Source organism: Microtus pennsylvanicus, chromosome 2, assembly GCF_037038515.1.
Source record: "Microtus pennsylvanicus isolate mMicPen1 chromosome 2, mMicPen1.hap1, whole genome shotgun sequence".
NCBI lineage: Eukaryota > Metazoa > Chordata > Mammalia > Rodentia > Cricetidae > Microtus > Microtus pennsylvanicus.
Genome location: NC_134580.1, coordinates 20010842 through 20033152, shown reverse-complemented (window position 1 = coordinate 20033152; position 22311 = coordinate 20010842). Strand labels below are relative to the sequence as shown.

General features: G+C 39.0%; 1 protein-coding gene across 4 annotated transcripts in view; it reads right to left on the bottom strand.

The window, feature by feature from the left end:
• The window catches only part of Lrrk2 (leucine rich repeat kinase 2), a 128106-nt gene that overhangs the window by 74094 nt on the left and 31701 nt on the right, over positions 1-22311 (bottom strand). For all 4 annotated transcript variants that reach the window (XM_075960407.1, XM_075960406.1, XM_075960409.1 and 1 more), the window contains exons 13-20: positions 20214-20338; positions 17218-17324; positions 11609-11753; positions 11349-11488; positions 10315-10443; positions 10067-10237; positions 6077-6335; positions 3230-3418 (exon numbers count right to left, since the gene is read on the bottom strand). In XM_075960407.1, the coding sequence (XP_075816522.1) occupies positions 3230-3418; positions 6077-6335; positions 10067-10237; positions 10315-10443; positions 11349-11488; positions 11609-11753; positions 17218-17324; positions 20214-20338 (1265 nt within the window). The remainder of the gene's footprint in view (positions 1-3229; positions 3419-6076; positions 6336-10066; positions 10238-10314; positions 10444-11348; positions 11489-11608; positions 11754-17217; positions 17325-20213; positions 20339-22311) is intronic.

Sequence of the window (22311 nt, the reverse complement as noted above, 5' to 3'; positions counted from 1 at the left end):
AATTTCATATTGTGTAATATAAATCCTGATATAAGCACTAACTCTCTGATTGAATATGTAAGTCTAACTCATTCTATAGTATAAATTATTTTATTAATTATTTTAATAAAAGACTCAAAAATGGCTGAGTAAAGATGCCTACTACCAAGTCTGGTGATCTGAGTTTGATACCCAGAAGCCACATGGTGAAGAGAGAGAACTGACTCATGCAAGTGGTCCTCGGACCTCTGTACATGCATGGTGCCATGCTCACTCTATAAATTAATTAAATATGTCAACTAAATTGGATACAAATTTGGGGAGGTAGTTAGATGGATGTGGATATGGAAGGTTTTAGGGGAGGAGTGGGCTATAGATTGTCAGGAGTGGTTGTCACGGGCTATTGCAAGCCATGATGCAATTAGAGCTTATAGCCATTGATAATTCAGATGTCAACCTACAAGAGGAAGTATTCCCTGATGGGGTTTCCTGTCAGCAAACCTTGCTGACCACTGACTCTGAAAACTGGTGCTTTCTTCTGTGATTCCACTTGGGCAATAACAGCTATGATACCTCTCCATTGCCATGCATTTCATGTAATGTGTACATGTAATCTCATGATTGCAACTCATTCTTTTTTTATATTTATTTATTTATTATGGATACAATATTCTGTTTGCATATATGCCTGCTAGAAGAGGACATCAGACCTCAGTACAGATGGTTGTGAGCCACCATGTGGTTGCTGGGAATCAAACTCGGGTCCTTTGGAAGAGCAGGCAATGCTCTTAACAGCTGAGCCATCTCTCCAGTCCTGCATCTCATTCTTATGGTCACATTTATCCGTGGGTGATTGGGAAAATGACTTTTCATTTGGATATATGATTTTGACTATATCTATCTATATATCTATATCTATATCTATATCTATATCTATATCTATATCTATATATATATATATATATATATATATATATATATATATATATTAGGACTTGCTTCATAACTAGATCTGTTTGTCCCAAGAGTACTGCAGATACGTAAAAGCCTGCTTCTTTTTCTGGCTCAGACTAACTGCACACAATAATCTCACTTTCACCTCAAAGCAAGCTCAAACTGGGCTAAAGGTGTTTTGTAAATGGATCATGAGTTTAAAGCCTTCCAGTTATGCTCAAGGTCAAAGCTGCAGATGTCCAACCAAGGTTACTACACAAAGCACCCTAAGATAAGCATGCCAATTCTTTGCTTGCCAGTCTGTTAACAATAGACCTATGTCTCCAAGTTTGTCACTGGGCACTGTGCCCCACCCCCATCTGGTTACAGCTTTACTCATGCAACCTTGGACCCTTGTGTTCCCATGGCAATGGCTCAGCTCCTAATCACTTCTAGGAATGTGTTTTAAACAATGAGAGGTAACTCTTGGTGTTTTTTTTTTCTATCTCTTCAAGGTTCCTGTAAGGAGAGTTTTTAGGCTAGAAGAGAGAAGATGAAGCTAGAGGAAGCTGGGAGTAATCTGAAGTAGGAGAGTTAGAACTGAGACAGAACAATAAAAAGACTGATTCGAAAAAGCACATGTGAGAGTTTGTTTGCCCTCAGGAAAAGTCCTTTTCACTTGTTGTGGCTTTTATTCTGACCCCTGCAGAGAGTCTAGGGTCTACACCCCAAAAGGATCTCGTTACAATATAATCAAAATGGGTGAGAGCATCAAAGAACTGATAAAATATTATATTAAAATATATTAATAAAGGAGAGTGTATATTTTAACTATCCACATACACTGTAATAGCTATTCCATGTCATCATGGCCTTATGTTACATGTTTGGAAAGGGTCTGGCAAAATACTCTTTACATAAGGAAATAGTGCCTTGATATTGATGTTTATGTTACCTTTCTAGCATCTTTCTTTGTTCAAAGATACCTAATGGGTGGGAGAAGTGATTTCATGGAATGAGCATGCTCAGTAAGTATGAGGTCTTTTGGTTCAAATCTCAGCCACAAAAAGAAATGATTGTAATGAATGATACTTTGATCCTTCTCACCCAAAGCTTTCACCAGAGTATATTAATTTAAAAAGCGCCTGAGTTGCACAGGAAAGAAAAAAAGGCAAATTATTAGTTGCAGATGACAAAACCCTGTACTTAAAGGACCTCGAATGCTCTATCAGAAAACTCTTACAGCATGTAAACACCTTTCTCTATAACATCACAATACAAAATCAGCAGCTTGTCAGAGATCTACAGATGTGACAGAAAAGAAATAAACAAAAGTGTCATGGTAGCTTTAAGAAAATGAAATACACAAGAATAAACCCTTTCTGAGAAGACAGAAAGATTTTTACAAGGAAGAATTTTTAAAATGCTGGGAAAAGAGATTGAAAGAGAATACCAAAAGATAGAAAGACCTCCTGTGCTCACGGATATTAGCAAAACAGAAATATTACATAAAACAATTCACAAATGAATAAAGAAAAATTCTGGAAAGCTCACAATGGAATTTTATTTAATTCTGAAGAAAAATGAAATTTTGCTGTGTGCATTAGTATAAGTGAGGCTCATAAGAGAGGGGCTATTTGCAGGAGTAAGTGGAGCAGCCAGAGGGGATGTGGATGCTGAAGGGTCATAGGGGTTAAATATGAGCAAAGTAAAAAGCTACAGATGTATTAAAATGTGTTATGATGACGCCTGTCACTTTATACACTAAAAATTTTTTTTAAATGAGTAAAAAAAATAACAAGTCCCTTAGCTCATTTTTTTAGCAAATTGAATTGTATGAAATGTTATTCATAACTGCTATCATCATACATATTGTTCTATCAATTTTAAAAATTATGTCAGGTGAATTATTAAAATAGTAATGTTTTAGAGCCATTATAAAATTAAGAACTATTCGCCAATTGTCGTCCAGATCCATTACCTAGATTTTCTTGACTTCCTACCTGTAATCCTGAAAGGCTGGCATCACTAACTGTAAAAAGGTCAGAAAAACGACACAGCCACAAAAACCTAGTAGATGTCAGGGTATGAACCCCAACTCCAGGGTAGGAGTTATCCTGCTCTAAGAGTGCATGTGGCCAAGCCCTCTGGCTTCCACAGGGAAGCCCAAGACGTGGTTTCTCCAGCCACAGCTTTAACCGCATCCCATTTTGTTCCCTTTCCCAAATGACTTAAAGCAGCTTTTCATATGAGTCCTTAGTGTTCAATGCCAATGTGTAGATGTGGGCTGCAGCGAACCTTCAATTAAAACAGATACCTTCGCTATCCAAATCATCACTGTGGCCAAACACGCTGTCTATAGAAGAGTCAGGAATGAAGGTCCATTCACCAAATTTCGCCAGGGCATCTTCAGAAAAGTTGCCATCACTGCCTGAAGTTGCTCTTTCTTGCAGAGTGTTTTTCATCTGATATCGGAGCACTTTTCTTGCTAGGACAGATCCGGTGTCTAAAAATAAACCAACTGGTAACTTAGAAATCAATAATTATAAAACATAATCATGCCTTATACAAGCTCCTTATACACATCTTGAGCTTATAAAGTTTTTTTCTCTCTCTAGAATCCCTTTACTGCTGCAGTAACAGTGCATACTGTGCAGGGTCCATGGTGCTCTTCTCTGTATCATTCCAGTGTTCGCACAAGTGCTGCTGCTCAATGGAACTTGGGTATAAATGGCCACTTTCCGTCATTATGAATCTTACTTTCTTCAGGAAAGGAACAGGACTGTGGAGCCAGAGACAGACCTATGCAATGCCACTTGCAAGCTGGTTAAACTTTCTAAGGACCAATCAATTCACCTGAAAGGTGCAGATGGCAGATTCAACACAGGGTTATAGGGAAAAAAAAATAACATGATGCTTAACAAATGAATAAAATTTGCTAAGTGGCTCACATGGAATTTTGAACTCAACACTTGTGCTGGCTAATTTCATGTCAACTTGACATGAGTTAGAATCATCTGAGAGGAGGGAACCTCAATTGACAAAAATGCCTCAGTAAGATTGGGCTGTAGGCAAGCCTGTAGAGCATTTTCTTAATCAGTGATTCATATGGGAGGGGCCTAACCTCTAGTGGGTGGTGCCATTCCTGGGTTGGTGGTCCTGGGTTCTATAAGAGAGTAGGCTGAGCAAGCCATGGAGAGAAAGCCAGTAAGCAGCACCCCTCCATGGCCTCTGCATCAGCTCTTGCCTCTGGGTTCCTGCCCTGACAGGCTTCAGTGAAAACAAACCTTTTTCTTCCCAAGTTGCTTTTGATAAATTTCATCACAGCAATAGTAACCCTAAGACTATATTCTTCAAAAATTTTTTCTTATACTTTATATTTATCTTATACTAAGAAGAAATGTACTGGCCGTCACCATTAATCTACAGAAACCCTAGATTTCTTCAAATATTACTTTCATGGCTCATATAATAAATACATAATTTAGCCAATTGGGACTTGAGAAATATTGTAAAGTTATGAATCCAAAGTTTTCCCTTGGATAAACTACCAATGAAATCATGATTTTATCTTCCAGTCAAATGACATTAACATTTTAAAAATTATAGCAAAATATGCCAATGTAAGATGTTCACACAGAACTAAAGAAATACTAAATGTCCATCCCACTCTATCAGAAAATAGATAGGCAAGGTGGTTTACATCAGTAATCCCAGAACTAAGGAGGCAAAAGCAGATTTGCCACAAGTTCAAGTCCAACCTACTCTACTTAGAGAGCTCCTAGTCCTACATAGAGAGATCCTAAAGAGAAGCATGTAGAGATGGGGTGGGGAAGAAAAGAGAAGGCTGGAGAAGAGAAACAAGAAAAGGAAGGGAAGGGAGAGGATAGGGGAGTGGGGAGGGAGGAGAGGGAAGAAAAAAGTAGGGGAAGAGGAGAGGTATCATTTGTACAACTATTTTCTGATACAGTATTTTATTTTCACGTGTATGCTGTGGACAATGGTCTGTACCCTGTACTTGTATTTTAATAAAACACTGATTGGCCAGTAGCCAGGCAGGAAGTATAGGCATGGCAACCAGGCAGGAAGTAAAGGCAGGGTGACAAGAACAGGAGAATGCTGGGAAGAGAAAAGACGCAGTCTGTAGCCATTACCCAGACACAGAGGAAGCAAGATGAAAATACCTTGCTGAAAAAGGTACCAAGCCATGTGACTAACATAGACAAGAATAATGGGTTAATATAAGTTATAAGAGTTAATAAAAAGCCTGAGCTAATAGTCAACCAATTTATGATTAGTATAGATTTCTGTGTGTTTCTTTGGGGCTGAATGGCTAACGGGTCAGGCAGGACAGAAATCTCAGCTAACATATATGTACAATTAACACAACTCAATAGAATTTTTACCAATCAAAACACTGTTATATTACAGTTTTCAGTTCTTTCTTGACCAGGTTCATGCTATACTGCCCAGGTTGGCCTCACAGTCCCATTGTCTGAGTCCCCTCCAGTATATTTTCACCAAAATTTATGCTTGATGCAAATGATTCCACTAGATGATTTTCCCATGATTCTTCTGAGTGTTTCTATTTTCCTCCAGTCTTTTGTTATTATTAATAGTTTTAATCCACATCTTTATACACAAAGAATCTATGTTCTGGATCTCTGATAACATATTACAAGTAAAAATTATATATATATGTGTGTGTGTGTATGATAGATTTTAAAAATTCAAAAGCATATATATATATATGAATTGAAAGCATCAATAGATAATACAGAATATGCTCAGAAAGAACAATTTTAACTACTGTTGAAATGTGAAGTATTTGCTGTAACATTTGCTTTCGATATCATTTACTCCCAACCAGTCATTGCAAATTTATAAATATTCAGTAATCATATATTATATGTGGATCAGTAGCATAGATAATAACATTCCAATAGTGCACAAAACTAACTTTGATTTCACCATGCCTACAATCTACTTTAAAGAAAAAAAAAGGTTGTAAAAAGAACACATATAATTATCTACCATGATGAGTGAATACATGTACTGTAGATCAGTGGGAGAGTGTTTTCCCTCCATAACTAAGTCCTACATTCCAAAGCAAAACTACTAATTATAACATGAGAGTTACATAAAGCATTCTATTGATACTTACTTGTTTGTTTCCTTAAATTAGATGACTTATCTGGAAATAAAGGACCAAGCCAAGAAGGATCAATTTTCCTTATGCAAAATCCTCCAAGGCAAATACTGTTGTTGGCCAAGTCCAGGGCAAGCCTCCTTAGGAGCAAGCTGATGACCTGGCTGTCGCCCTTTTGGATGCTTATTGTCAGTGCTTTTCGTACATCCTGTTCACGGCATCCACCGTTAAGCAACAGTTCCACCAATTTTGGACTGTTCTCTTTCTCACATACCTAGTTTTACAAAAAAGAAGAGAAAGTGCACACAAAATTTGCATTTCTTCTCTTTGGCCAAACAGGAAAAATGGTGCTTGCTATGGTCATTCTTTATACTTCAAATTTAGGTTGAAATGATATGAAAAAAAGGCAGACAGGAGAAATAAATGAAATTCTTGTCACAGACACAAGACTAGCCTAAATCAATAATCTGACAGCTGTCAGTCAGTGATTACAAGAGACTTCTTCACCCTTTCCATCCCATCGCAGTCTGCATAATGCTGCCCATAATGTCTGACCGTGTGACTTCATGTCCATTATTAGTCTTGCATATTTTTCTCTTCCATCATTAAATTCTCAAATAGTATAGCACTGTTAATTTCATCTTTTGCCTGAATAGTTTTTAGTTATGCAACCTCTTGGTAAATGAATAAACACATTTTGCATTAGCATAAAATAAAGTACACTCAGCAAGTCTATTCAGTGTCAATTATCTGCTCTTCAGTAAATCTGTTCATAAGGTCAATTATGTGCTAGGTAAATGAAACATCTGACAACTAGGCGAAATTCTACAAATGGAATACAGAATCCATGTATATAAAGACAGACTTAAATTTTTTCATTTACTTATTTTATTTACTATTGTTGCTGTTGCTGTGTGTTGTTAGTATGGTGGAAGGGAGCGACACCATGACTTTATCAAGGCAGACCTTTTCCATCAAGTTATAACCCTACATCCTAAGGTCTGGCAGACATCCTGATTCACGCTCAGATCGTGTCTTGTCTGTCTCCTTATCCCTGCCCCCACATATCCTCTCTTCTTTGGGACCTGAACTCCTCACTGATGCAGGTCTCCAGCAGTCAGCTACTGGTGCCCTATCAACAAATGCTTGTTTACAGCTCCACAGGAAGAGTCACAAAACAAAGCTATGAATTCAATGTTTGGGAGATTACAAAGATGAATACTGTATACTTCTATTTTAGCATAACCCCTAAAACATAAAGGAGGCATATATAAACTCTCAGGGACCCACAGAGGTCAATCTTGATGTTATCTCAGATTTGGATGTATAGGAAAGGGATTTGAAGGAAGAGAATGATTAAACATGTGTTTCCATGATGCAGCAAGAAGGGCTGAGAAGAAAAGGAAAACCAGTGTGCTACACAATTAGGGTGGTCAAGAGCAAGTGATGGATGCCTGTTAGAGCCCAGCCCCTTCAAGCTACTGTGAAGAGCTGACAGGTCACACAAAGAGCCTGTAGCCTTTCCCCCAGATCTCTCATAAGCAGCCCAAATAGCCCATCCATACCCACTCTACCAATGATTAGGCACCAGACTGCAGTCATGTAGCACAAATCACATTCTACGCTGCTGACTCCTCATGATTCAGGACTTCCCTTCCCTCAGAGACCTCACTTCTTCTGAAGGGTTTTGTTGTCAAAACATTAACAAACCTTGCCTGAAAGACAATATACCTCAGCTCCTTTTTCTGAAGCCTATCTTCCCCTGTTCCTCCTCAAAACCTAACATTTGATACCTCGGCTTGGATAAAGACACATCATTGAGAGGAATGGTTTTGATGAGACACTTTGCCAGCCATTGGTGAATAAACCCACTAAATTCACTGGCTTGCCAAGATGGACTTTGATGGAATCTGTCTCTGATCTGGGGTAAGTAGATATTTATCACATCTTCCCACGAAAAGTTAACGTAATAGCAAAGAAACTAAAAACAGAAAAATTCGTTCAAGCAATAATAGCCTTTGTAATGATTCAGTCACACAACATGGCTGACACTTCCGGGTTCCAGGGCCACACTTGTGCGGACAAGCCCTCAGGCAAAAGTGCCTAATGGTCCTGGGAATCTTAAAGGACCCGATGTGACCCACACACAGCATGGTTGCATCATCTACGTATGACGCAACTGTGTAAGTCCTTGCATGCATATGTGAGCTCCGTCATCTGCCTATGGCATAACCACGCCCTCCCCTTGTGCGCATGTGCTAGGCAGCCCTTAAAAGCTGGAGGTGCCATCTTCGGTTCTCTCTCTCTGCACATTAATCCTCACCAGGCCTGTACACCCCCTACCCCCAATAAACTCCTAAGCAGGTTTGTTGTGTGTTCTCTGTTTCCTTCTCACTCCTGCCAGGTAACTTCAGCCTTATGTGTTGTACAGAGAACAGTTGGAAGACAAGGTCTGTGGAAATGTAAGGGGCATAGTTGGAGTCAATCACACCCCAATAGCTAGATGAGGCATTAGACCCACCTACAGCATTGGGTAAACTTTGACATGTCCCCAGAGGACACATTAACCTGCCCAGGAGAGGGGTGAAAAGGGTCCCAACATCAGCTATCAGCAGAACAATAATTCAGTCGGAACCACATGGGAAGCTATCTTGCCTGATAAGAATGGTTATCAAAGGACAGAAGCTAAGATTGCTATCAGGAGTGTGGAAAAAAGGGAACACATACAAACTATTTGTGAGAATACATTAGTATAGACATTGTGGGAGACAGTATGGAAGTACCAAAATATAAAACCTAAATGTAGGATCAAGATGTGGTGGCTTGAGCCCACCCTGGTCATTATATATATATATGTTTAGACTAGTCAGGTCTATATAATAAGATGCTTTGACAAAACAACAAAACAAAACAAAACCTAAAATTTTTTCTTTTCTTTTGCTTTTTTGAGACAGGGTTTCTCTGTGAAACAGTCATAGCTGTACTGAAATTAGCTCTGTGCAACAGGCTGGCCTTGAACTCACAGATCTGCCTGCCTCTGTCCCTCAAGTGCTGGGATTAAAGATATGCATCACCAACACCCAGCAACCCTAAAACCTAAAATTAGCACTATCATAAGATTCAGTAAGCTCATTACTGAATCTATGTCCAATGGAAGTGAAATGTTAAAAAAAGAGATTTGTACTTCCATGTTCAGCAAATATCCAAATATGAATCAAAATATGACATCAATCTAGGGACCCATTAGGAAGTGAAGGAATGAAAAGGATGGAGTATACACAAAATGGAATGTTATTTAGCCTCATTTACCAAAATCTTATCACTGAAGCACAATGGGAATGAAACTAAGGACCAGCAAATGAGCAGAAGGCAGACAAAATAATACATCACGTCACTCACACCTAGAATACAAAGTTGATCTAATAGAGCTGAGAACAGAACAGTGCTTACCAGAGGCTTGTATGGCAGGGAAAGTGATGGGAAATTGCCAGTCACAGACACATAACCATGGGATTAGGATTTTAAATGTCCACAACAGATAAATGCATAGAGACAGAAAGTAGGCAAGTGATTTCCTAGAGCCAAAGAGAGAAATAGGCAAATGTCCGGGGGAAAGAAATGGGAACTAGGGCAACTGCTTAGGAATTTAACTGTGAAGTGGTGAAAAAATTTTAGCATTGACTCTGGTAATACCAATACAAACACAGGTACATATAATTGTAACTGCATTTTAGGGACGAGCTCTCAGTGTGTCACTATATTGCTCTAGTTCACGTCAACCGAATCAGTGATCCTCCTGTCTCCGCCTTTCACAATTTAATTATATACTTTAAGCAGATGAGTTATATTATGTGTGAATTATATTTCAGTAAATCTGTGTTTGTGGTTATTTTGTTTGTTTGTTTTGTTTAGTGAGGCAACAATGTGGAAGAGTAGGAGGAAATGCTGTGAAAGGTCAGGGCCAAATAACAAGAGACAAACAGAAATGAGACCTGGAATATTTACCTGATAAATAAGAGACGTTGCCCCCTTTGATTGGTTGGCATCAGCTCCCAACAGAAGCAAACACTCCACCATGATGCCGTTATTCTGGTCACAGGCTCTCTCTAGCATTGTGCTTTTCTGCTCATCATCCACAGCTAGCTTTGCAAAACATTTGCAACACAGATTGAGAAACTAGAAAGAATGGAAATGAGGATTAGAGGCAGCTGGGGGGATAACATTTAGCCTGTAGGCATCAATACACTGTATACCTGCTCATCTTTTTGCTCCATCACGCTGGAGGACATCTGATGGAATATTACCAAATCAAATGAGTAGTGCACCAGAAGCTTGGAGAAAGACACCGACAATTCAAGGATTGCCAAGATTGTCTGCAATCCCTGGAAGAGGAGCAAAACTAGTTATAGTAAATAATATAAGAAATTATTGGTAAAAAATAACTCAATGATAAACAACAGTTTATATCTGATATTTAATGCCTCCCTTGCTCATCCAACTAAGCAGAAAAACTTGGATTTGTGTCTACAGACTGTACACCTTGAAAAAATTGTAAAAGCCTCATTCTCTCAGTACTAAGAAACATCCCCTGTTTTTTATCTCTTGTTGAACCAACCTTATACCATCATAAATCTACATAAAAACAATTATATGTTTGCTTTAAATATAGCTTGGTGAAAATTATTTCAGATCTCTACTTTAGGAAAAAGCAATCAAGAAACAAAATCACTAGAGGCAAAAGCAGCTCACGATAAGTCAGAGAGGATGCCCATTTTTATAATAATAACTTGTATTTGTTCAAAATCTATCCATCTTCACTGGCAATGCCTCCTGACAATGTATTAAATATAAAATAATTATAGGTGGTAACAACAAATTCTTTAAATTATTATAGTTTACTTTGTCACATTGAAAGTCCAGAATGACTCTGGAGACCACAAGTGAGGTATACTTTGTGCTATCTACTATTTCAGAGAACGAAACCTAAATGTTTCTACCTTGAAAGAAAAATAAAATATTTTGGGCAAGTTAAAAAAAAATCGCTACTGGAATTTCTTTAGCATTTTATGGGAAGAAGAGAAGGCAAGCTAATGCATTGATTCTCCAGATCTAATAATGAACACTGGGTCTTTATAGGCAATGCAATTATCTGCACCACCTATAATTACAATACCGCAAAATGATAAATAGTTTTAATTAGCTAGAATGTCCAACTGGTGTACAGTGAGAGTTGCAAGGGTCCTGGTGGGGACCTGCGTAAGCTCCTGGCTCCCTAGAGGGCACGCACCGTAGTTTGCACTTCAGGAACATCTTGAAAGCGCTGTAAACTGGACACCAGAATTTTTGCCAGGAGGTGCCCTGTCCGTATGCAGAAATTCTTCTTTGTAATCAAACATCCTGTAAGGTGTAAGCCCAGGCATTGAATTTCTAGAATAAAAGACAAAAATCACAATGGTAATTCTCTCAACCTTATCATTGGAGGAAAGGATTAAGACAGACAGCAAATAACCGGCCCTAAATATGGTCCCAACTTTCACCTGTACCAACCTTGGTCGTCTGGATACATTTGCAGGGCATGAAGCACGGAGTCAACTGCACCATGCAAGGACAACATCTCTAAGGCGTCAGGAAGATGTGTCAGAGAAGATAATACTTTCAGTCCACATTTCTGAACCCCAGGATTCCCAATGAACTAAAATCAAAAGGAGTTTAAGAACAGTTAGTTACTGTCAGAAACAAGGTTTTAATGCATGTCTCAATTAAAGCCAGCTACAGACTGGTAAAATATAATTCAAAGTATGGGAATGCAGCTTAGATAGTAAGTGGCTGCCTATCATGAAAAGTCCTAGATTTGATCCCCAGTATAGCATCAAAAAATTCGACATGGTGGTACACACCTATGAAACCAATACTTGGGAGATGGGAGCAGGAGGACCAGAAATTCAAGGACATTTTCAGGTACAAAGTGTGAAGCCAGTGTGAGATCCATGAGACTCAGTTTCAAGAACAAAACATAACTGATGTGTCCAAATACAAATTACTATCATTATTTCTGCCTTCTATATCACGAGTTACTTGTATGCATCAAGAATAAACAAGTGCGTGTTGTATGTCAAGGATTGTACTAAATACACATATTCCACAATAATTAAGTCCCTGCTAGCAGCATTGTCAAACATGCATTGGAGAAATGATGGCTTCTTCAGTTCACACTGCTGGAGAACTCACCACAGAGAAGCATAAGATAAAAAGTTGGTACCTGTATCTCCTCTTCTGCGCAGTGGACCACTTCTGTTAGAGGCTTAGCTCATCAGGGTTAGAACAATTCAGCCCTACACACTTACATCACAGCAAGGAAACCGAACGAGGGATATTTGGTTGAAAAGCCATAAGCTTAACCAGTCTCAGGACTGTCTCTATCCACAGGATGCTCTAAGAGAGCTTAACTCCAAGTAGCTGGTGGATTTTATTTCATTTCTTCCCTTCAAAGGGCATCAAGCAATAGTTTTGTCAAACTTCAAAGATGTGTAGTTAAACTTAAGTCACAGGAATCCTGTATCAGTCTTAGGCCTGGAATATTAATGGGTCTGTCTTAGAGACCTAGATTACCATCACCACATCTTTTCTTTAATGATGGAATCTTTTTCTCTTTCAAGGACAAGCTACTCTCTATGAAGAGGAAGCATGTGTGCTGACAGCCTTGTTCCTACACCCCTCTTTTAATGCCACTGTTGTGTGTTTAGCCCTGGCCATCTCTGGCTCCCCCTATGTGGACACTACTCTCCCACCTCTCCAGTAACGTGACTATTCAGCTTACAGGGCTTCCTTCAAAGAGTACCACAGTGCCTTTCTCAGGACTTAATTCCACACAGATACATCATGCAACCACTTATTTCACAGAATCTCCATCCCCAAATCTATTTTCCCCCATCACTGCTACAGGACAATGCTGAGATAGCTTCAAGCCAGATCGCAAGCTCTAATGCAACCCACACGGCCACAGCCTCCTGTCTCCTGCCTTAGTTTGTCTGTAACTAGTCTACAGATGTTTACCCTTCTCTCTTTGATCTCTCAAGTGTCTATACTAATCACTTTGTTCCCCACAGGGACTGGGAACCTAATCAGCTTCTCTTTGTGCCTTGTTCTCCAACTCTAGCTGCTCAGCTTGTCATAGTTTCCTGTATCGTTTAAGCAAGACACTCTTACCCTCCTCTTCTTGAAGATTTTGTTTTTTGATGCTACTAGTATCTCATTCCCTACTTCTGAGTAGTAAATACTGCATTATCTTTGCAGTGAATCAGTGATGTGCTACATTCTGTAATCTGAAGATCATAAAGAATGGAATAATATCAAATATAACAGCTCCAAAATGGTTAGGAACTAATTACTGCAGAAGTACAATTGCGGTCTCACCATATGAAGGTAGAAGTGTTTGGTGATGTCTCGGTACCCTGCTCTCTAACACAACCGTCATGATACAGTGTTACTAGGGTCAGGAATAACTCTGTCCATGCAATCAACATGGACTGACATTGGAAGCCAGGCCAAATATTCTCATTAGAAAGGAAGCATGAGCTAAGATGAGAGACAGTTTCCCTTTTTCTTCACTTCTGAATTTATTAATAGGAAAGTCTACACCCACTACCTCCACACTCTTGCTACCCTTTAATTTTATATAATCAGACCGCTCTCTTAACTACTCTGAATTAAAAGCATTGAGAGAAAAAAGTCCCCTAACAACTTAATTGCTGCCTTCGTACTCCCTGAGTTCCAAGGACATGCTACTCTATACCGTGCTCCAACTTCAAAGCCATGTATTTTTCATCTTCTTCCTGCAAGTCCAAACTCTCAAAATTCCCTTCCAAAACTCCATTCACAAGAGAGATCTGCATATTAACACAACTGCCTTACACAACTGAGCAGGCTATATTTAGGAGTATATCTAAATATGTGCATGTAACAGCAATTAATGAAAAAAAGGCCATGAATTAGGACTAGAACAAGAGAAGGTATGTGGGATGAGTTGGAAAGAGGAAAAGAAGGGGAAATTACGTGATTATAATATAATCTCAAAAATAAAAGAAATACTTTTAAATTTTATACATTATATAAAAATTTAAATAAAAAGTAATTAAGTAAAAAAATAAATTTGTGTATACTAGCATTTAAATTGTCACAAATCATATTGTGGTAGATACACTATAGCTCTATGCATCAGTGAAACAAAATGAGGATGTACAATTTTGAGCAGTTGGCACAAAATCATGTTTAAACTCAGACCGCAAGACCATATTTCTCTTTCCTTGACACAGGCACCTTATGATCATATGTCCAAAACCCAAAGTTTAGTGTCGTCTCAAAAGACAAAAGGAGGATTGCCCTATTGAACTTGCTGTTTGGTTAATTGTGCCATCTTGCTTGACAGGCAAAGCCAGCTTTCTGAGCGTGCCCTAATTATTAGCAGGGACCTCACCTTGTTTTTACATTCTGCTGACTTTGTCTTGAAATAATTGAAATTTTCAAGCCAGGGAAGCTGTAATTTTCTTTGATATTGAACTCCATGAACCATGTATTCAGTTCTGTTTCTAAACCCATCATCAGTCAGGCACAAAGTGACTCTCCTTGTATTTTATGTCTTTTTAAAGTTATTACATTATTGATTTTTGTGCACATGTGAGTACATTTGTGGGTATGTATGTACTGGTACAAACCTCCCATACAGAGGTCAGAGCACCACTTGTGGGAATGAGTTCTTTCCTTCATTCATCTCTGTCCCAGTGACTGAACTAAAACCATCATGGCCTTGGTGACAGGTACTATCTTAGACGTCTCGTCAGCCCTCATGTTTAATATTTTCACCTCTACCTAAATTTTAGTCAATTATTGATGGACTGCCTTAACCTCTAACCTTTGCAGAGCCAGATCAGCAACCTACTAATAACTTACGACAGGAAATCTGTGATTGTCCCCACAACAGAATCACCACAAGTGACAGTGTCTAAAACATCTAAACATAGGATACACTACTTACAAGCCCACAGCAGGTTTTCATTAAATCACCTACTTCTTCATCTTGAAAACAGTATTCACTGTGTTACTGTTAAAATGTGGATCAAGATTAACTTATGAGTTCTGACTTGACAAGTGGTTTCCAAGAGAAAACTTTGGAGACATCACTGGAAGGATGCCAACAGGCATTAATTAGAAACATCCTTCACCCTGCACTCCACAACCTTCAAGTCTGTCCAGAGAATTTGCCCATCACTGATATTTCAATGTTTTTTTTTTATTGTCTCAGTGTAGCGAAGGCTACCCTGTAACTCACTTGTAACCAAAGTTGGCCTTGAACTTGTGGCAATCCTTTTGCCTCAGACTCCCAAGAGCTGATATTACAGGCGTGAGACACCATAGATGGTTGCCAAATTGCCTAGAAATATTGTTAAATACTGTTTCTTGTTTGAATCCACATCATGATTATAGTCTACATATGTGGTAATAGTTGAGAACTTTTACATATGTACATAGATCAATTTAATATTTTTACTTTTACATTCTACTCAGGTATTATGTGTTTTGATCCAAAGAGTAAATATTAAGCTTCTATGTTTTCCCCAAATGGCTGGCCTTAAACTCCAGTAACATAAATCTCTGTGTGAATTATCTTTCTTTCAATGTTGAGCAATATCATGCATCAACTGCACATTTTTGCTTGTGGCTAATTCCTGAGCCAGCATCTTATGGAACTGACCACATTTGCTTCAGTGCCAATGTCACACGTTGTTGCTAACATCTTGCAAAATATTTGGTTCCCCCATTAAAATTAGGCCAAATGAGTTATCTCTCCTTCTCAGTTCTCTTGCAAGTCATCTTGCAAATTGACTGTTTCATGTACATCTTATACTTGTTTAAAAAACTAGTACTGTAATTTTTATAAAGGCTTTCTATATGCAGCTCAACATTGCTTTTGTCTTCCATGAAGGTCTATCTTCTTGTGTGTTCAATTCTTTGTCTGACTCTTCTACCTCTTAGATTCACTTTTCTGCAAACATTTAATGTCACTTATATAAAATTCCCTTTTGAGAGCGTTCTCTTTTCCACCTTTTATTTAATACTTGCCTTAATTCTTAAGTTGTCAATATTTTGCTCTGAGTTTTTGCAAACCAGAAAGTCTTGACCTGGAACCATCTCATCAGTAGAATGGCTTTTACTGAACTGAGTTCCCTGTTCAGAGAACCAGGTGTGTCTCTGCAGACATATACATGTAGATCCACCAGCATGCTGAGAGCCTACCTTGTTCCCCAGAAATGACAGTAGACAAACAGGAATGTATGGAATAGATGACAAAGCACTGTCAACAGCTCTCAACAGCTCTCAAGATGCATCATGAGCAGACGGCCGATTACCCAAAGAGAGATTACCTTCAGCTTGAATTATAATGTTCTGTTTTATATATCAAAGCCTTGGCTCACTTTAGTAAGTACTTTTCTTAGCCAGCTGTGGCAGTGCACAACTTTCATCCCAGCACTCAGGAGGCAGAGGCAGGCAGATCTCTGTAAGCTCAAGGCCAGTATGGTCTGCAAAATGAGTTCCAGGATAGCCAGAACTGTAGCACAGAGAAACTGCGTCTCGAAAAACTAACTAAATAAATAAATAAAATAAATACTTTTCTTAGTCTCTTTTTTGATAAATCATAGCTGAATCTCAAGACATTCTTATTGATAGCTCTACTGAGATCATATTCATGATAATTCATCTTAGGAATGCCATAAAAATATGCACAGGCATCAGATAAGATGGTGATGTTCTGTCTAGTGTGTCTCTGTTCGCTGAATCTTTTACCATTGGACTATGAAGGAAGGATGATCCATTAGAAAGAAAACAGCAGCCCAGGTCCCAACATCTAGACCTGGTTCTTTCGTTGACTTTCTGGTTGAGCAAACACAGGTAGAAACTTGCATTAGTTAGCTGTGCACTTACCTTTCTCTTAATATAGAACTCTTCACTCCAACATTCCTACCGTCACCCTGACTTCTAACTACATTAATTCTATCTCAGTAAACAAAGGAAAGGAAAGGGAAATTCAAAGCTCTACCCCCGGTCCCCAAATTTCATAGTCTAACTAATGGTATAAAGACAAAAATCCATGTTCAACATACTCTATTCAGAGCTGCTAGAACTAGCTTGTGGATGTCAGTCCTGAGATACTGTTTCTGGAGCATGTTGAGTTTGCATTGAAAGTCATCCCTGGATTCTTCTGGTATTCCTAAATTCAGAACAGAGAAGTAACAAAAACAGACAAATTATTCTCTAATCCATATAGGTTGAGCAAACTGCCACTTGATAAAAAACCTAGGATAATTTGGGTTGGGCTAAACTCCCACCCTGTAGAACTGTTCATCTTCACTTAAAATGCATTTGCATCTCTGCTGTATTTCAGTGAGCAGGGCTGCACATGTTCCTGAAGCTTCTCATTGCTCCACCAGCAGCTGTGCCAACCAGAGGCAGTAACTTTGAGTAGCAGAACCCCTGGCCACATGCAATGAATTTCTCTTGACATCTTCCTCTTATCGTGACCAAATGAACATTCCCAATTTTTCATCTCTCTTCTCTGCTTCCCAGAATGTAAGAAATTTCCCTTCCATAGAACAGCCTGCAAGTTGTGTGCACTGTGAACATTTAGTGGCAGGCCCATAGCCATCTCCCAATGTCTAAGGGTCCAAGCACAGTGTTTCAGAGTAACAGTGATTTGAGAGTCTGACACTAACATATGGTAGAGTTAGGCAGCATCAGTTGAAATCTTCTAAAATCTTTCTGTCTGTGCACCTTAGTTTTATCACCTAGGTACTGCAAAGAAGAATGGTAGACACATAGAGTAGAGACACATGGTAATGCCATGCATGTTAGTGTGCACACATAATGATGTGTTTCCTAGCATGTATTTATATTTATATAGTATGGCCTTAAAGTCATCATTTTAAAAAGCATCAATAATCATCTAACTAACTATTGACTCATTTATACTGCTTCAGGGTCAATTCCCAGTCATTCTAAGAGAAAGCACTGGGCAGGAGAGACAGCACAGAGATTAAGAGCACTTGCCACTCTTCCCGAGGACCATGCTGTGGAAATAATCCTTCTGTACACTGTGAATATGTATTACTCTCATTGGTCAATAAAGAAGCTGATTGGCCTATAGCAAGCAGGATATAGTTAGGGAGGGACAGTCAAACTGAGGATGCTGGGATGAAGACAGGCAGAATGAGGGTGACACCAACCAGCAATCCAGGAGGCAAGATATGTAGAAAATGAAGTAATAATCCATGAGCCATGTGGCAGAATGTAAATAAAAGATATGGGTTAATTTAAGGATAAGAGTTATCTAGTAACAAGCCTGAGCTATCAGCCAAGCGTTTGTAATTAATATTAAGCTTCTAAGTGGTTCTTTGGGAACTGTCAGGCAGGAGAGAAATGTCTGACTACAGAACCCAGACTCAGTTCACCAGTCTCATGTTAGACAGCTAACTACTGTCTGTTACCACTGGTGTCTACAGGCATTGTGTGTATATGGTACACGTGCATATACAGAAAATCTTTAACAAAAAGGTGTATATTCAAAGTATGTTTTTTGATCTAAAAGATTATTGCTGCTTTAATGAGCAGGCATGATTCTACGTTGCTTTTGCTGCTCTCTAAGAATCCATCCACCTTCAAAGGAATAAACTGTGAGCACTGAAGATTAAAAAATGAATTGGTTAAGTTGGACATGGTGGCACATGCTATTAATTCCAGCACTCAGGAGGCAGAGGCAGGCAATCTCTGTGAGTTCAAGGCTAGCCTGGTCTACAAAGCATACTTTATATAGTTCTGAAAGTCATTTGCATTACCACTTGGTATCAGAGTTGTGTGGTACAAGCTCTTCATTCCCTAATGGTGTGTGTGTGTGTGTGTATTTATATATACATATTCATATATATGGATATATGCACACACATATCTATACAATTTTAGAGTTATAAAACAAAAGTGTAAATATAGATAATTCAATAATCTAAAAAGTTTTAAAATTCACATTTAAAATTAATATTTACAATCCAAATAGGAAAACACATGTATATATGAAATTATTTAAATGCAGCAACTAATCTGACTCAAACTTCTGAATACACCTTCCTCAATCAAAAAGAATGCTTTACTACTAGATTGAAAATAAATGAACAGGATGAAAATAGTCTTCCAATTCTCAATAATAGAGTGTTCTAAATATCAATGGGATGTTGAACAAAAGCTTACTTTTAATTGTGAAACTTTGGTTTTCTTCCCCAAAGCACAACCACTAAGCATTGTCCTTAAGGTCCTTTACTTTCTACATCAGTCTACCCTCCCACACTCAGGATCACACCTTCTCTTTGCTGTCTTCTATTACTCCAGACGATGTGTACATGTATGTTCCTTCTCCTGAAAGTTGTTCCTGGCCTTTGACTCGCCTTTCAACCGCAGACATCTAATCTCTGACCTCCATTCTGCTTTGAAGACATTAGGTCCATCATTAGTCTCATCCGTGCCCTGCATTTGTCTATAGTGGACCTTCTCTCTCTGTGGCAATTAACGGTTTATTGAACTCCTGTAATCCCAGCGACTGACCCAGTAAAGCAGGGCAGTGTTCAGAACAGGAGGGATTTAATAAGCATGTGTTGAGAGAATGTGGGGCTGGAAGGACAAACAGCGACAGCAAGAGTAAGGCTGGTGACAGAAGGAGGTCATTGAAGTTCATAAGTAAGGGTCATGTGACTCTACCAGGGAAAAACTAAACCACAGAGGCAAAGGCTGGAAATAAAGCAATAGACGGGGTGAAAGAGAAGACTCTGTGTTAGCTTGAACCTAAACTCGTCTGATGGCAAGAGAATTGTCCTTAGAGACAGCAGGTCCACTTTTTACACTGTGTTTATTTCTTATGTAAATGATGGATTAAATATTTTTATGAAGTTGTCTTACAAATTAATCCTAGTGACTCATCTACTTCACCCTTTCTCATAAATTTCATCGTCAGTTTAGCAGAAAGACCTGCCTCTGGTTATCACAATTTGGTTCTTTAAGCTTTGCCTAGAGAGCCAATGTTTCATGGCCTCTACATACGATCAATTCTGTGACTCACCTGGAACTACAAAATGCAAAATGGCTCTCAGTGCCTCCAGTTGCACTGACAGAGAAGTCTCGTGGGTTTTCATCACTGCTATTATTCTAGGGACCACTGCGGCCATTGTGTCCAGGGAAGTGTTACTAGGAATGAAAAATGAAGTGTTTATTAAAAAAATACAGTTTGGGGCATATGTACAAACACCAAACTGAAATAAACTAGGGGAACAGAAGAAATGCATTTTACCAGGAAAAGCCATAAGATGTAGATATACATACATTTGAACTCAACCAAAATTTCAAGTGTTTAAATTCTGATCTCAAGAATTAGAAGCCGGAGCTATTTTGACTTAGTTTTAAGAAAATGACACCTTTCTTCTGACCAGTCTGTGGAACACTGGTAACAGCTCTGAAAGATAGGGTCACATCATGACTTTACAGATGAAGAACTTGTTTGGAGGAGAAATTACCAAAGTCCCTTAGCTAAAAAGAGGCAAAGCCAAGGCCAGGACTCCTGCATCACACCGAAGTGCTTCACTAGAATTCTTACATATAATTCATTAGTTTACGTTAAATCCTTGGCTTTTCCAAGGCATTTGTGCCTCTCCTCTCACAGGTGAGCAAACATGCCAGTCTGGCAGGCAGGATGGCTGTCTGCCTCACACAGTGCCTTGTTGACTGAAACCTCATCACACACTTTCAGCACCATCAAAAACAACGCTGAAATATTTCAATTCGGTTTTTAAAAGCCATATTTAAAGATGAGAAATGAGACAGATTTATAAGGGTAAATTAGCTGGACTTGTGTTCAGGACAGTGTAACTCTACTCTTTACAAGTCTGTAGATGTGCTGTGCACGACTTATGTGCATTTAACATCACCATTGCTAACAGCTAGGATTTACTGACAACTTAAAATTCACTGGGCATTATCTTAATCCCTTATGAAAATAAATGTATTTAATCCTTCTGTCATAACTCCTATCTTCTGACACTGTTATTTAATCCTTTTACTTTTTTTTTAGATAAATTCTGAAATCTAACCATTCAATCCTTGGTTCATGTATTAGTAAAAGAAATCCATTCAACTTCCTCTGAGATAAAACCTCCATCTAGAAAGACGCTTGGCATGACACTGTATGTTCTACCAAAAGGTAAAAAGCATCCCACCCTGAGGGAAAGCTCACTAAGCAAGCTTCAGGAAGCCTGAAACTGACTACATCCATGAGACTCCTCTGTCCCCACGCCTATATAAGCTGTAAGGATTGCTAAGCAAGTCTCTCACAGCAGCCAAGACTCCTGGAAGAGACAGATTCCAGCTGAGCTGTTCAGAGGATACCCAGACTAGCCCAGCTGCCTGGAAGAGCTTTAGACCCACTCAGTCACTTGGGAGGGACAATCTCCAATGTGTTGAGCTGCCTGTAGGCCATGCAGTATGTTCCAGGTTCCCAGCTTTCTTGAGATGTCACCCATACTGGGGTTGGCTTTGGTGATGCAGTTGTCTCTGAGCCATTTCTATCCCAGTAAGTAATTCTTCACCCATATTCTTATGAGTAACACCAGCAAAACACATTGCTTCACCAAATTGGACTTTGGTGGTATTCTGACTTGGTGTGTTGTAGAATCCCCTATCTGGGGTGAGCAGACATTTGTTTCTTTCTCCCTAGGAATAGTGTCCAATAGCAATCCAAGACACCAAATCCATCTAAACCTCAACACCTGTACTTATATCTTTTTCTTATAACTGCCTTTGATTTGCTATCACCCAAATAATGCCACGTTATCATACATTTTTGGCTCAGTAGGATGAGATAAGCTCCATCCTATAGCCATACTGATGAATATCTTGCATATCACCATAGAACCTTCATCTGGCAATGGATGAAGCTAGAGACAGAGACCCACATTGTAGCACTGGACTGAGCTCCCACGGTCCAAATGAGGAGCAGAAGGAGGGAGAAGATGAGCAAGGAAGTCAGGACCGCAAGGGGCGTGCCCACCCACTGAGACGGTGGGGCTGATCTAATGGGAGCTCACCAAAGCAAGCTGGACTGGAACTGATGGAGCATATAATCAAACCAGACTCTCTGAATGTGTTGGATAAGGAGGGCTGACTGA